At 47.2% G+C, this 15,556-nt stretch overlaps 1 protein-coding gene across 6 annotated transcripts in view; it reads left to right on the top strand.

Annotated features, from left to right (window-relative positions):
* LOC148020394 (uncharacterized) overlaps positions 1-13,488 on the top strand; it is a 101,471-nt gene extending 87,983 nt beyond the window's left edge. For all 6 annotated transcript variants that reach the window (XM_087700691.1, XM_087700690.1, XM_087700694.1 and 3 more), the window contains 2 exons: positions 12,230-12,321; positions 12,902-13,488. In XM_087700691.1, coding sequence (XP_087556817.1) covers positions 12,230-12,321; positions 12,902-13,010 — 201 coding nt within the window. In that variant the 3' untranslated portion in view covers positions 13,011-13,488. The remainder of the gene's footprint in view (positions 1-12,229; positions 12,322-12,901) is intronic.
* The last annotated feature ends 2,068 nt before the right edge of the window (positions 13,489-15,556 follow it).

Genomic DNA, 15,556 nt, shown 5'->3' with positions numbered 1-15,556 from the left:
CAAACTACACTTTCTTTTTTCAATCATCTTTTTCAGAGGAGTGGACGACTATACAGATTGAGGAGTTGAAGAGTCAGGTGGCGGATCACATCTCCCAGTGGATGGGAGATGAAGGATTAGCATTGTTCGCACAACAGCAGCTAGGTTACATGATGGACATTAACTGGTGGGCTGGCGCCGACGTCTCGCATTTTGCATTATCTTTCGAGCCCCCCCATAGTGGAGAGCGCCGAGGGATGTGATCGAGTGGCCCCCTGCACAGGCGGCCCACTTCTACCAGTGTACAGAGTCGCGTTTTTCAGCATGGGTGATAGATGCATTGATAGTACCACCTGGAGCATCTATCACCCCTATGGTCCCCGGCAAAGGGCCACCATGGGGGACTAGAGCTCACCATCCAGACCGGTGGCAAAATGTACCTGCATGCCTCACAATCTCTCTTCCTCATTTGCAGCATCCACACCGAACAGATGCCTGTTCGGTTAGTCACAGGTTTTCCCATGAGCCTACATCTTGCATCCTGGAATGTGAACAGTCTCCACTACAGTGGGGCACGTGGCTCGAGGAAGCTGATTGTCCGACAGGAGCTGCAGCCTGCCCTCGCCGGACGGATAGACATCTTGCTACTGCAGGAGTACAAGCTCACCCTCGCCCAGGCTCAGCGGGTTGGGAAGGTACTTCCGGGCAGCTCGCATACTTACTGGGAGCAAGCCATAGGTGCCCACGGCAAGAGTGGAGGCATATGCACCTCTATTGGCTCGAGTCTCACCACTTGTGTATGAGACCACGGGATGATAGTGGCAGGAAGGGCTCTATGGATCAGACTGGATATTGGGACTCGTGTATTGGAGTCCTCAATGTCTATGCCCCTACGAAGGTTAGGCCACGCAACAGGTTCTGGGTGGAGATTGTAGATGGACTCCCAGAGGTGGACTCATGGATTGTTGGAGGAGATTTCAACAATTTGGAGGCTTTGGAGAACCAGTAGGGCAGAGGAAGAAACTACCAGGGCATGGCTGGGGAGGAGAAGGAGGCATGGGAGATCTTTTTGCTTGCAGTCGGAGCACGGGATGCCTAGAAAGACCCTGCCTTCCATAGGAGGGAGAGGTCGTTGGACTTTTCTTGGGGATACAGGCGGCTAGGTGGAGCGGTTGGACAGGTTTTATGTGGAAGAGTGGGGAGATTCTCGTGGAGGCCAGATTGAGCAGTTGATACAGGCGGCTAGGTGGAGCGGTTGGACAGGTTTTATGTGGAAGAGTGGGGAGGTTCTCGTGGAGGCCAGATTGAGCAGTTGGCAGGCACCACATTATCCGATCACTGCCCAGTTGTACTGGCACTTGATCCCCCAGCATCTGTCCTAGATACACGATCCTGTCGGATCCCTGACTCGATCTATAGGAGGGAGGAGGTGTTGAGACAGATTGAGCAGATCTGGACCAGAGAGTGGGTCAGGAGGGACAGGATAGCAGAGGAGGTTGCAGAGGTCCTAGCCGAGTCAAGCAGAATTTGCCAAGAGGCAGCCCTACAGGCCAGGCAGCAGTGCTGGGAGGAGGAGAGAGCACTACGACGGGACCTGGCAGCTATGCAGAGATTGTTGCAGGAGGCACCAAGGGACCCCACCCTCCACGCACAGAAGGTGCGCGCGCGTGCAGCCATTGCTGGCCTAGAGGACAGGCGCTCGGAGTTCTCTTTCCGCACTTCAGCAACCTTTTGGGCACGGAAGGGAGACACGATGTGCAGGGAGTTCTTCCAGGTGCACTAGCCCCGCACCACGGGAGAGCATATACGCAGCCTTAGGGATCAGTATGGGAGGACCGGTTCTAGCCCTGATGAGGTGATGGAGATTGCCACCGACTATTACAAGCGCCTCTTCCAGCAGGAGACAGCTTCAATTAGAGGACAGAGATGGAGACAACAGGTAAGGGATCACACCCCGTCCCTCGTCACAGAGGAGACAGGACATGCCCTCCTAGTCCCCTTCATAGAGAAGGAACTAGAGGAGGCTTTCCATACACAGGATGGGCAAAAATGCCAGGGAGGCTCTCGGCAGGCCTTATCAGTCTTCTCCCCAAAGGGGGAGACCGGCTGGAGCTATCCCAGTGGAGACCGATCACCTTATTGTCAGTGGCCTATAAGGCTTTGGCAAAGATGATTGGTAGAGACGATTACGCCATGTGCTTCCAGATATCATTCATGACACACAGACAGGCTTTGTCCAGGATAGAAGCATCCTAGACAATGTATTTACATTCTTTGAGGCGACAAAGTGGGCCCAGCACAGTGGGCAAAGATTGGCAGTACTACTCTTGGACTTCGAGAAAGCCTATGACAAGGTGGACTGGGATTTCCTAGAGGGTACCATGGTGAAGTTAGGATTTCCCCACGCTTGGATTCGCGAGATCTCTGGCCTGTACAGATCAGCCACCAGCAGGGTTCTCATAGGCGGAAGGCGAGGGGAGGAGTTTCGGCTGGAGAGATCGGTCCGACAGGGCTGTCCCCTGGCCCCATACCTGTTCCTACTCTTCGCAGAGGCGATGTCTCACTTCCTCAGGTCACGTGTGAGCGGACTACGCGGCCTCTAACTTCCAGTGAGAGAGGAGACTAAGTTGTTAGACTCAGAGTATGCAGACGACACAGGACTCTACATAGAGGACGATGAGGTGATGTTGGGAAGAATGAGGCTGGCTCTTGATGTGTTCTGTGTTGCAGCGGGTGCGAAAATCAACTGGCGAAAATCGGTTGGTTTCCTCACAGACCCGGACTCCAACACGGAGTGGAGAGTCCACTTGGGATTTAGATGGGTGAGCAGAGGGCAGACCTTCCGATACCTAGGGTTCCAGGTGGGACTTGATATCACTCCTGCCCAACAGTTTCTTCCTGTTCTAGATTCTAGTAGGAGGAAACTGACCTACTGGAGCACGGTTCTCCTCTAACTAGCCGGTCGAGCCCTGGTGGTTAACCAGGTCCTCCTAGCGACGGCTTGGTACATCGCCTTGTGTTGGTGTTTCTCCTCATCGTGCATAGGGCAGCTTCGCCGCCTGGTGCAGAATTTCCTTTGGTCGGGGTCTGATGGCTTCAGAGACTCCAGGGCCAAGGTTGCGTGGGCGACCATCATACGACATCGATCAGAGGGAGGGCTTGGGATCATAGATCCAGAATATCAGAGTATGGCCCTCTTGGGCAAGCTAGTTGTCCGCGGTCTCACACCAGGCCGGCAGACCTGGAAGGTCTTACTGCAGGAGGGCCTTCACAATTGTAAACCGAGGCTTGGCGGGGAGTGGAGGCCGTCCTTGAGATGGATCTTCACTTCAGCCCAGATTACCCCGCCCAGATCACCTTTCCTGCGGAGCCTACTCCGCGTGTGGAAGGGCCTCCGTAAGGCCCTAATCTAGAGGCTCCCAAGTTGCCAGGAGGAAATAGACCGTCAGCCGGTGATCTGGAGCCTCCAGGTCAAAGATAGGGAAGGGGCACAGATAGGTGAGCGCCCCCACATCCAATGGGCTGGGTGGGAGGCTGGCCCGGCTCTCTCCATCAGGACATGGCGGGAGGTGTACAGGATGGTAGACGAGGAGGTGCTACATCAAGTATCAGGGTGCACGAGAGGAGTGGAATTGAGGAGAAGAGAGATAGATGCAGCAATACCTTCGGAGTGGCTTGCCCCCCCGATATGAGAACCGATAGAGGCCGGGGAGATATGGGCAGCCAGGTTCTCTCCAGCAGGCATTCCTCTTTAGGTGGCAGGTAGAGTGGGTGGCGCCCCCCAGGGGACCTTTTTTGCCGTTCAGGAGGAGGGATGTCTGGCCCTTGACAGAGGGCAACAGGATGAGGGGATTGCCACCCTTTCATGGAGGAGGATTCGGGTGGTGGGTCTTCAGGGGAAGACTTGGCGACTGGACCCCTATGTTTTCTGGATGGAGCTCAAGGAGTGGCGCCTTTGGATTTGGGAGGGTAGACCACTTGATGAGCTAGAGTGGGATCCAGGAGAGTGGCTATGGCCGGCCTCTGCGGTTGCCAAAAAGCCACCCAGGTTCCTAGAATACACTGTCAGGATTGGCAGACATGTACTGATGCAAGAGGATATGGACTGGGCGCCGTCACGCAGCAGGCATTGGGCGGAGCACAGCATCACGGAGCCCTTCCAACGGACCTTCTGGCGCCACCTATGGGATAGCTGGAGGCCGAGGAGGGTGTTGTATTTTTTATGGCTGGTGGCACATGGAGGTTTGGCAGTGGGAAGCTGGCTTACCCAGATGCAGAAGGAGGGAGGTCGTAAGCGTTGCACACAGCAGCCTCTAGAAACCCCAAAGCACTGCCTTTGGTCTTGTGAGGAGGCGCAGCTTGTGTGGAGAGGAGCATGCCGTATCCTTCGACGTATAGCCCCCAGCCTCGGGTGTATTTCATGGGGAGCTTATTGTTGGCAGGCAGTTAGCCAGAGCCATCACCTTCTGTATGAGGCCGGGATGCAGGACACGATTTTCATGATCGAGGCAGGGTCATGCGCAATGGTTGGTCTGGAGGCTTTACCCATCCGCCAGGTACTGGAGCCCACAGCAGACCGCTTAGAGATATGGGAGATCATAGGGAGTCTTACTGGATGGCAGATCTGGAAGGCGCGATGCCAGGTGGCTTTCCACGGAGAGAGACTTTCAGCACTTGTGACCTTAGCAGAGCTATGGACCTCCATCATTCACTCCCTCCGCGGTAGATGGCAGGTGCAGGGCGAGTCTAGGGATCGTCAGGAGCTCCGTGGTCACTTCATGCGTACCTGGGGCGGCCAAGGCCTATTCTTTGTGATGCAGGCAGGCAGTCCCATTTGGCGATATACTCCTCCCCCTTGGCTTCCAGCCCCCATCCCCCCTAGACTACCTTGAGAGGCTTGTATACATGATGTAGTGGTGACTTTGCATAAGCTCCAGTTTATTCTGTTGAGCATGAGCACTCTGTTGTAATCAGTTTTTTGAGTAATATAATCAGCCACATTTTACTTGCAAAAAAAGAAAAAAATGTATTAGGAGGTAGTGAAGGACCCCTTACTGCTAGCCTTCCAGGAGATCTTCAGTTTAGGATGGATGCCAGGGAGTCTTTCCGCAGGTCTTATGAGTCTCCTCCCCAAAGGGGGAGACCGGTTGGAGTTATCCCAATGGAGACTGATCACCCTATTGTCAATGGCCTATATGGCACTGGCAAAGATGATTGGTAGGCGACTCCGCCCTATGTTTCTAGATATCATTCATGACATACATACAGGCTTTGTCCAGGATAGGAATATCCTAGACAATGTCTTCACCTTCTTTGAGGCGATGGAGTGGGCCCATCACAATGGTTAGGGATTGGCGGTACTACTCCCGGACTTCGAGAAAGTCTATGACAAGGTTGACTGGGACTTTTTAGAGGGCACCATGGTGAGGTTGGGCTTCCCCCAGGCATGGATCCGTGGGTCTCCACACTCTACAGATTGGCTACCAACAGGATTCTCATAGGTGGCAGGCAAGGGGAGGGGTTTCGATTGGAGAGATCGGTCCGATAGGGCTGCCGTCTGTCCCCATATTTGTTTCTACTCTTTGCAGAGGTGATGTCTCACTTCCTCAGGTCACGTGTGAGCGGGTTACGTGACCTCTGCCTTCCGGTGAGGGAAGAGACAGAGCTGTTAGACCAGAGTATGTAGATGATACAACACTCTACATAGAGGACGATGAGCTGCTGCTGGAGAGAGAGACTAGCTCTCGAGGTGTTTTACACTACAGTGGGAGTGAAAATCAGCAGAGGTGAAAGTCGGTTGGTTTCCTCACGGACCCGGACTCTAGCACGGACTGGGATATCCACTTGGGATTTAGATGGCTGTACAGAGGGCAGAGACCGTCCATTACCTAGGGTTCCAGGTGGGACTCAACATCACTCCTACCCAGTAATTTCTTCCAATCCTCGACTCTATTGAGAGGAAGTTAACCTACTAGAGTATTGCTCATCTTTCCCTAGCTAGCCGAGCCCTAGTGGTTAACCAGGTCCTCCTAGCGATGGCTTGGTACATCGTCTCGTGTTGGTGCTTCTCCTCATCCTGTGTAGTTCAGCTTCGCTGCCTAGCGTGGAATTTCCTTTGGGCCGGGTTAGACGTTTCCAACTTCTGAACCAAGGTGGCGTGGGCGACCATCATCCAGCATCGGTCAGAGGGAGGGTTGGGATCATAGACCCAGAGTATCAGAGTCTAGCCCTTTTGGGCAAGCTAGTAGTCCGCAGTCTCACACCAAGAGGGCAAACTTGGAAGGTCCTATTGTAGGAGGGTCTCCAAGAGTGTAGCAGTGATTGGAGGCCGTCCTTGAGATGGATCTTAACAATGGCCCAAATCGTGTCTCCCATATTCCCTTTCTGACATAGCCTACTTCGTGTGTGGCAGGGCCTCCGTAAGGCCCTAATTTAGAGCCCCCAAGGCTGCTAGGAGGAGATAGACCGCCAGCCGGTGATTTGGAATCCCCAGGCTAGAGATTGGGATGGGGTACAGATTGGCGAGTGCCCCCACATCCAGTGGGCTGGTTGGGAGGCCGGGCCGGCTCGTACCTTCAGGACATGGTGGGAGGTGTACAAGATGGTAGATGAGGAGGTGTTACAGCGGGTATCAGGTTACCAGAGAGGAGTTGAGTTGAGGAGAAGGGAGATTGATGCAACAATACCTCAGGAGTGGCTTGCCCCCTCGAATATGAGAGCCGGTAGAGCCACGGGAGGTATGGGCTGCTAGGTTTTCACCAACACATATCCCCTTACAGGTGGCAGGTAGAGTGGGCGGCGCCCCACATGGGACTTTCTTCACTGTGTAAGGGGGGGGGGGGGGGGGGGGGGGGGCGTCTGGTCCTTGACAGAGAGCAGCAAGATGAGGGATAGTTGTCCTTTCGTAGAGGAGGATTCGGGTGGTTGGCCTCCAAGGGAAGACATAGTAGTTGGACCCTTATGTGTTCTAGGAGGAGCTCCGGGAGTGGCACCTCTAGATATGGGAAAGCAGGCCACTTTGATGAGCTCGAGTGGGATTCAGGAGAGTGGCTATGGCTGGCCACTACGGTCACCAAGAAGCTGAGGTTCCCGGAGTACACAGCGAGGATTGGCAGACACATTGATGCAAGAGGACATGGACTGGGCGCCGTCGCATAGTAGGTATTGGACGGAGCACATCATCACAGATGCTTTTTGGTGGACTTTCTGGCGCCGCCTATGGGACAGCTGGAGGCCGAGCAGGATATCGTATTTCTTATGGCTGTTGGCACATGGAGGCGTGGCGTTGGGGAGTTGGTTAGCCCAGATGCAGAAGGATGGAGGTTGTAAATGCTGCACATAGCAACTTCTAGAAACGCCAAAGCACTGTCTTTGGTCATGTGAGGTGGCGCAGCTCGTATGGAGAGGAGCATGCTGCATTCTCTGTCGTATAGCACCCAACCTTGGATGTATCTCATGGGGAGCTTTCTGCTGGCAGGTAGTCAGCCAGGGCCGTCACCTTCTGTATGAGGCTGGGATGTAGGACATGATATTCATGATTAAGGCTAGGTCGTGCGCAGTAGTCGGCTTGGAGGTTCTACCATCTGCCAGGTACTGGAGCCCACAGCGTAGACCGCTTTGATGTATGGGAGATCATAGGTAGTCTTACTGGATGGCACATCTGGAAAGCTCGGTGTCAGGAGGTTTTTGGCGGGGAAAGACTTTCAGTACATGCGACTTTGGCAAAGCTTTGGACCTCCATCATCCACTCCCTCCACGGCTGATGGGACCAGGTGCAGGGCGAGTCTCGAGCTCGTCAGGAGCTCCGCTTTCGTTTCATGCGCACTTGGGGTGGCCAAGACCTGTTTTTCGTGATGCAGGCAAGCAGTCCCAGATGGTGATACACCCCCCCTCCATGGCTTCTTGCCTCCATTCCCCCTAGACTGCCCTAAGAGGCTTGTATACTTGACAAATCTGTGACTCTGCATCAGCTCCAGCTAGTCTATTGAGCATGAGCACTTCCTTGTATTCAGGTTTTTCTGAAGTAATATAATTAACCACATTTTATTTGCCAAAAAAAAAACCCCTCGAAGCAACAATTGGCACCTCTTCTTTTGAGCATCAAACAGAAGCTTCTATATTGGAGCTCCATGAAACTTTGTTAGTAGGAAGAGTGATGGTTGTGAAGAAATGCCCTAAATGCAATAACACAAAACACTTTTGTATGACAAAGCACATACTGATAATAGAACACAGTTAAGGTCAGGGTAACTCAGAGACAATGAACAGAGTGAATAATTTGGAATGAGTGAATCTGAGTAATACAATGCTCATGCAGCAGGAAACACACTATGCAGTGAATGAATGTTGTACCCCGAACTCTCGTGTCTCAAGGACTGAGGCAGAGGTAATGAGCTGGAGAATGTGTCATACTCTGATAGATCCAGAAATGGAGCAAGGCAGCTAGATGCCGAATAAGTGAAAAATGGAGCAGTGAGGAGAGAGAGAACTGCAAATGCAACCTTCTGGTGGGTGTTCAATGGTAGGCAGCGGCAGCAAGCACCAAACACAGTAGTAGGCAGTCCGTATGGGTGCTGCAGCTGCAAACGCAGCTTGTGGATGGGCCCACCAGGCTGAAACATAGCCTCCAAAGATAATGGTAGCAGCAGCAAGGGGTGTGGGCAGTGTTGGATGGTGGGAAATAGATGCTTGATGGGTGAAAGAACTGTCAGGCAGATTCGGTTGAGATGTCCTTTGTGAATGGGGTGTGGATGACGAAGTTCTAGCACTTAAAACATGCAAAAATGATATTGAGAAGAGTGGGAGTGCAAGCTGTCTATTTAAAGAAAATTTGGGGTCTCCCAAATTAGGGTTTACATATGGGACACTGAAACTCTCTTGAACCACTCTCGGTTTAAAAGAATGGTTAAAATTCATTAATTAACTTGTTTTTTGGGGTTTTTTAATGAAATCTAATGGGAATTTAGCTCAACACCCCCTCTCAAGCCCAAAACTGGAACCAAAAAGGGATTGCAAACAAGCCTAAGCCTTTTCTCTTTTCCTTTCCCCAAGGCATCCCACCCCAAAGCAGCTAGGGCATCGGGCAAAGGGTGCATCCAGGGCATCGGGCAAAGGGTGCATGTTAGCTACCTAGTGACCTACCAAGACTACAAGAGCAATGGTAATCTTACCAAGGGAGCCCAAGTGTTCACCCCAAAGAGGATAGAGCATCGGACAAAGAGTGCTCGTCGGCTGCCCAATGGCCTACTAAGTCCTGCAAAGGCAAATGGAAACACAATGGACTATCTTCTTCTTCTTCTTCTTCTTCTTTTGTAAGGGCTTTTGTTTTGGTTTCAAAAGGTTTAGCATTAAGTGAGCGTTTTCAAAAAGTGTTTGGTTGATTGAGTAAAAGTGTCCCTAGGGGAGCTGGGGATGGTCAGCACCAAGACCTTTACAAAATAAACAAACCTATCCCAACCACTACTATGTGTCGATGACGAAGGAAGTAGGCTGTGTGGGAAGCATCTATGATATGTATGTGGAGGTTAAAAAAGAAGTATGGAAAGCAAGCTAGACAAGTTAAATAAGCAAGGGAGATTGCCATATGCAATGCTACAAATATGGTGGATCTAGAGTCGACCACTCCAAAGATTGAGAAGGGATAAATGTGCACAAATGCATGTTTACAAGAATAGAATGCCGATACACTAGAGTTATACAAGATTCAATGTAGGTGTGATCATGCTCATGCAAAATGCGATGAAATGGTACCTCTTGGATGGTGCCCTTGCAGGGGAATTATTCACTTGCCCAAGTATCCTTTTATAATCATGGTTATCTTGATGATCTAGATGAAGATATAAAGTACAATATTCATAATGTCTGACTCAAAAACTGTAAACAACACCGTCACCATCAAGAGAAGAAAGCCGCTCCCTCTCAAACTAGAAGGGAAAGCTAGAGGGAACCACCCTCTCCTTGTCAATCTGAAGAAGTAGGGGAGGATGAGAACCCAAGATCTTGGGTAATAAATATTGAAGCATGGGCTGATTGATTGCCTTGGTCAATATGTCTACAATTTTTTTTTATGAGGGCACAAAATCGAGGCCTATAGTACCTAGCTCAACCTGCTCTGTGGCGAAGTGAAAATGTACTTCAACATGCTATATCCAAGGTGTAATAATTGGGTTACTAGCTAGTGCAATTGCACTTCGGTTGTCACAGTAGAGGACACGGTGTGTAGCAACCTAAAGATCTAGCAAGATTATCAAAGAAATAACAAATTGAACTTTATCTATTTAAGGATCCTAAGAGTAACTTAGGAATCCTAAAAATCTAGCCTAATGGTGGATAATCATGGAGCCGGTTAGGTATGCCATAAGGCACGGATTGAGGGGGAGATCGAGAATCCACTACACCATTGGCCAGCCTTTGATGAGCATGGTTACCAGGGGGTGGAGAATCTACACTACTTGGGGAAAGCACCCTCTTGACCTCCATGGAGTGGCATTGCCACTGTTGAACGGGGCTAAGCTTGGCTAATGAATTTAGCTTAGATGTGGGTAAAATGCCTTTTCTTCCCAAAAAAGGTCTAATAATAATACCTCTGAGAAAATCCCTCTAAGGTAAAATACAAAGTGCAAGGAACCCTGTAAGGAGCAACCAAAGTACATCACAAATACAATGTTGTGTAAACAACGAATTTGGTGGGCTATAATACCAGACCATTTGAGGGGCAGTATGAAAAAAGGTGCTAGAGTCCTTGGTCCACAAGAAGCCATCTCTCATCCTCCTCTTAGAGCTGCCTTGCATCCTGTCACAAGAAGCCATCTCTCATCCTCCTCTTAGAGCTGCCTTGCATCCTGTCCCATCCCCTGCAGAGAGTGTGGATGATGTATGCCCAAATTCTTGAAAGAGTTCTGCTGTGGATACATTCTCATGGTCTATAGCATGGGTGTGCCTTGTGGTCCAAATATACCACACAATAATACTAGCTATCAGCTCCCATCTATGATAGTGTCCATGGATCCACTTTACATGCAAGTAATTTGGAGTTGGGATCGTGCTCAAATGCTCTCCCATGATGAGGAAAGAAAGTCTCCCTTGAACATCCTCATATGATATATCCACGTGTTTGGCCTCTGTTTGTGACCCAAGCTATAGATGCCTAGGTCCTGAGTCCATGACCATGGTCTTTGCCATGAAAGATCAACTTTAGGGCTCTCCTCCATGCCTCCTAGGCCCTAGGACAATCTCTCTATGACTCCTATTGGTAAAATGTGCTTAGTTGTGGACTGTTTGATTTTGGGTGTGGATCTAAGACCCTTGGCCTTAGAGCGACAAGTGTCATATACATATCAGATTTTTGGCAAAAGGGACAAAATACCTATTCTTTTTAGGCAAGTGATGTTAGAGAGGCCTTTGTTTTGTTTGGGATCTACCATAGGTAGACAACAGCACAAGAATTTGTTTTCTATTATCTCCACACTCTGATGGGTATGCCTTGAGGAATATGGATAACGTGTGAAAATCCCACTCTCAACTTGGCTTCTCATGTTATTAGAGTGTCCACCTAAAGCTCAACTGGATATGCTGCAGCTAAAGCTCAGATGCGCAGGGCTCTGATTGAAACTATAATGCCATGAAGACTTGTGAAGCTACAGTGTGACTACAGCAGGCAAACCTCAAATCTAACCTTGCGTAACTCAGTTGACATTGGAATTTGCAGTTACTAACTAATTGATCAAGGGTAGCTCCTAATATCTACCATACTGATTTCAATAAATATCTACTGTACTGATTTTGAGGGAGTTAGAATTTACATACAGAGACGCGCAACATACTATGCAGGATTAGATGACAATAGCTGGAGGAGGATTAGATGAGTTTAACAATATGCTAAGACTTTTCTTTAGAAGGATCTTGGTTCGGCATTGTTTCGAGTTCTGTGTGAATGATTTTGGTTCTCTACCTTTTATCTTTTGAGTTCAACATTGTTTCGAGTTCTGTGGGAATGTTTTTGGTTCTATAAAAGATATAGAAAGGGAACCAAAGAACAGGTAAGAAGTTATCTGACACAATGCTCGCAGATACTGTCACAATAGCTTCATAGTCTTGACCCTTTTCCCAGAAGCAAACGGTTTCATTTTTGTATTGTGTTTCTGCTGCTCAAGGTGAAATGTACTTGTCTATGCATTATTCAATGTGCTTTGAGGTTTAATATTGACATATCTATTAATAACACTACAAACTACAAGTCACTTCTTTGCAGACTTCTCAGTCGAAGAATCTTTCAATTGCCTCACGACGGCGCCAGATTGTGGGGAGAACCAATATCTCCAAGGAGAGAGAGATCCTAATCTGGTAACCCTTGCCCCATCCCTCCTCCACCCCTTCCCTCACACACACACATGCTTGCACGTGCGCACACACATATGCACATGCACGCGAGCATGTGCACGATCATACATAATTCTTTGACGTATATTGAGGGATCCTTTATGTCAAAATATTTCCTTCTGTAATTATTAGAATGTGGTACATACCACAAAACGTGTGCACGATTTTCTCTTTCTATGTGATTATTTTCAAAAGGAGGACAGGGATGTGCACAGGAATCTTATTTTAAACTCTCCAAGCCACATACCAAGTACACAGCTGATTGAGGTGCAGTTTTAAAATTGGATGTCTTCTCCCAGGTCAACAAAATCTCATTAGCATGGTGTATGTGGAATGTACCAACGACATAGGATAACACTGAAAATACAGATCACTCATGTTTGAGTAGCATTGTTATTTACTACCAGAGGGGTTTAGTTTTACTCTCTTAAATATAGAACTTGTTGATATTTTGATGAAAAATTACCTGTTTTGTAGAATTCATTCTTTCAGGGCAGTTCTAATCTGATAAAATAATAGCTGACATCTGATTTTCTTAATCCAGTAATCTACAAGGCGCCGGAGGCAAGACAGTGCATCAGCCAGTTTGCCAGGGAGATATAAAAGATGGAACTATCTTCATACACCAGAATGCAGAGTTTCTTTTCCGCTGATGGCGATGCATTATTCAGGGTGTTTCTTCATTGCTTAATACCTTGTAAATCGTTGCAGCTGTACAATGATGTGCTGCGCAATATTGGGCTTCGCAGATAACATTTAAGTGATCTGCTGGAGTGAAGCAACTGCAGCATTATGTGCCACCTTATTTGTGTGGCCAAAACTTCAATGTTTGAGCAACAGCAGTTTGGATATTGGATATTCGCATTCCTGAGAACTGTGTTTGGAAAGAGTCATAAAGATAATGACTCCCATGTATGACTGAGCCTTATGTAAACTTACATTATCATGATAGATTAGTTATGTCAAAGATTCTGCTTCATATGATTTTACGGGGTTAATTGATGATACTTTATAGGCACAAGATGGACCAATGCTTCCTACAAGAGGCATCAACAATCATAAGCACAACATTGTTGAAATGTGAAGTTATATAGGAGAGAGGAGCTTTTCAAGTTAATCAGATGAGATTATATGTGCTTTCATCTAATATGATATAAATTAGGTTTTAAGATCTTAAAGCTACGTCTGGAGTATTCTATTTCTGATTCTATAATCAAGGGGAACCATTCATTACAGTAGTTAATTGAATCTCCTTCAAACCTCTTGCCAAATGATAGGATTGATCCATGTGTTGGATAACTGCACAAGCTACAATGCCTACTAGAATTACCTGGCCTTTACCCACAAGAAGAGCCTCACATCGTACATTTTTCCATCGCCCTTGTTGGACTTGCCAATTGTAAATGAAAATTTATTGGCACACCCCAAGTCTATTCTAATTTAGATTGCACACTAAGCCGTGTTTCATACTTGTTTCATATTCATATCTAGAGAGATTCCAAGCAAGGATGACATGGGGTAGTATCTCATATCCACCAATCTCGGCATTCCAACTTGATTTTGTGTAGCAAAAGCATTGAGAATCTTTGGCGCCTCCTACCCAGTAGATGACAATGTAAGTTTAATAGGTTTAGAAAATCCAACTCCCAATCTTGTTGAGAGTTGTAGACTTTTTGAAACTAATATAGGCCTTTTGTGACAATAACAAATACCCCACTCTTATGACATATAAATGGGTTGGTTCTACATCATGTGACATTGATTTTGTAGAACTTAGTCAATAAGTGAACTAGCTAAAAGTGAGAAGTATGTAAGAGATCACGTGTGTGTGTGCGCGTGTGCACATCATGTTACATTGATTTTGTAGGACTTGGTCATGGCTAAAAGTGAAAAGCATGTAAGAGATCACACGTGCGTGTGCACACATGCGTGTTTGCGTGCATGCGCACACATGCACATGTGCATGTGTGTTAGAGCGTCAATATAGCCCATCACTCCATTATCTTAGCCACCATAGCAAATGCACATATCTGCAATGCCCTTGTGCATTGTATTGAATTCTTTACCACTTTGTGTTTAATATTCTCTAAGAATAGAATATGATAAAGATACAATTCAAGAACTAATAAAAAACAACTGCATAGTCAAATTACATTTGACAACACAAATAACATGTATATGGAAAGTAGTATCTTAAATAAATTTATTTCAAAAGTGCCCAAAATTAATTGATAAAGCTAAAAAATAATATATATTTCAATAGTAAATTTTGATATATTTGCTAGTCTTACTTTGACTTTGTCCTTATAGAATTGCAGCCAACAACCTCCTAAAAAGTATTTTGATAGTTAACTTCACATTGTTAAGTAGTTTTATGCCATTTGAGTTTTTAATTCATTCCATCATATTAGAGTGAGCATGAAGTGAGTATCACAAGTATCCACAAATTGTTTGGTTTTTGGATGGTTGCTTTCCCCTCACTCTTCATATCTTTTCCTAATGCTTGATTATTAGCACTATCTTTATGGTTTGGAAGATGCATTATTTTTTAGCTTCAATTAATTTTCGACAGTTGCGTTTATTCCATGGACATTATCCTTAGTATTATAATATTATTTTGTAAGAGTCGGGCTCTCACTCATGTATATTGTAATATTCCTTGTAGTTGTATTTGCCAATCTACAATAGGTTGTGAGAGGGTTACAATAGGAAAATATGATAGAAGCATGTATCAAGAAAGGATTGGCCAAGAGCCACAAAGTGAATAGGGCACCTAAAGAGTGGAAACCATTATTCATTGGGGGCCTAAACCTAACCCTAATTTTTGTATATATAAGAGTTGAAGCCTATAGATGTGATCATTCATGTCAGTACGTGCATTGTTCATCCATACATTCATGCACCATGCACCTATGCATTGTCATTCGTGCATCCATCATAATTGCATTGTTCATCCATGCATGCAGTGTGCACCTATGCACTATGCATTTGTGCACCATACATCAACTGTGCATCCATCACTATATATCCCTTAGTGCACTACCCTTACACATTGCATATACATGCTATGCATAGGTGCATAATGCCACCATGCATCCATTGTACATCCATCATTATACACCTCTTCGTGCACTATCCCTACACATTGCACTTACACGCACTTCTTGCAAGTGAACAAGCCTCCTATTCCATCATACAA

This window comes from Lygodium microphyllum, chromosome 19 (assembly GCF_053477565.2).
Source record: "Lygodium microphyllum isolate KBCC chromosome 19, Lygodium_microphyllum_v1.1.10, whole genome shotgun sequence".
NCBI lineage: Eukaryota > Viridiplantae > Streptophyta > Polypodiopsida > Schizaeales > Lygodiaceae > Lygodium > Lygodium microphyllum.
Note: the sequence above shows the minus strand (reverse complement) of the source record. Positions and strands in the feature narration are given on the sequence as shown.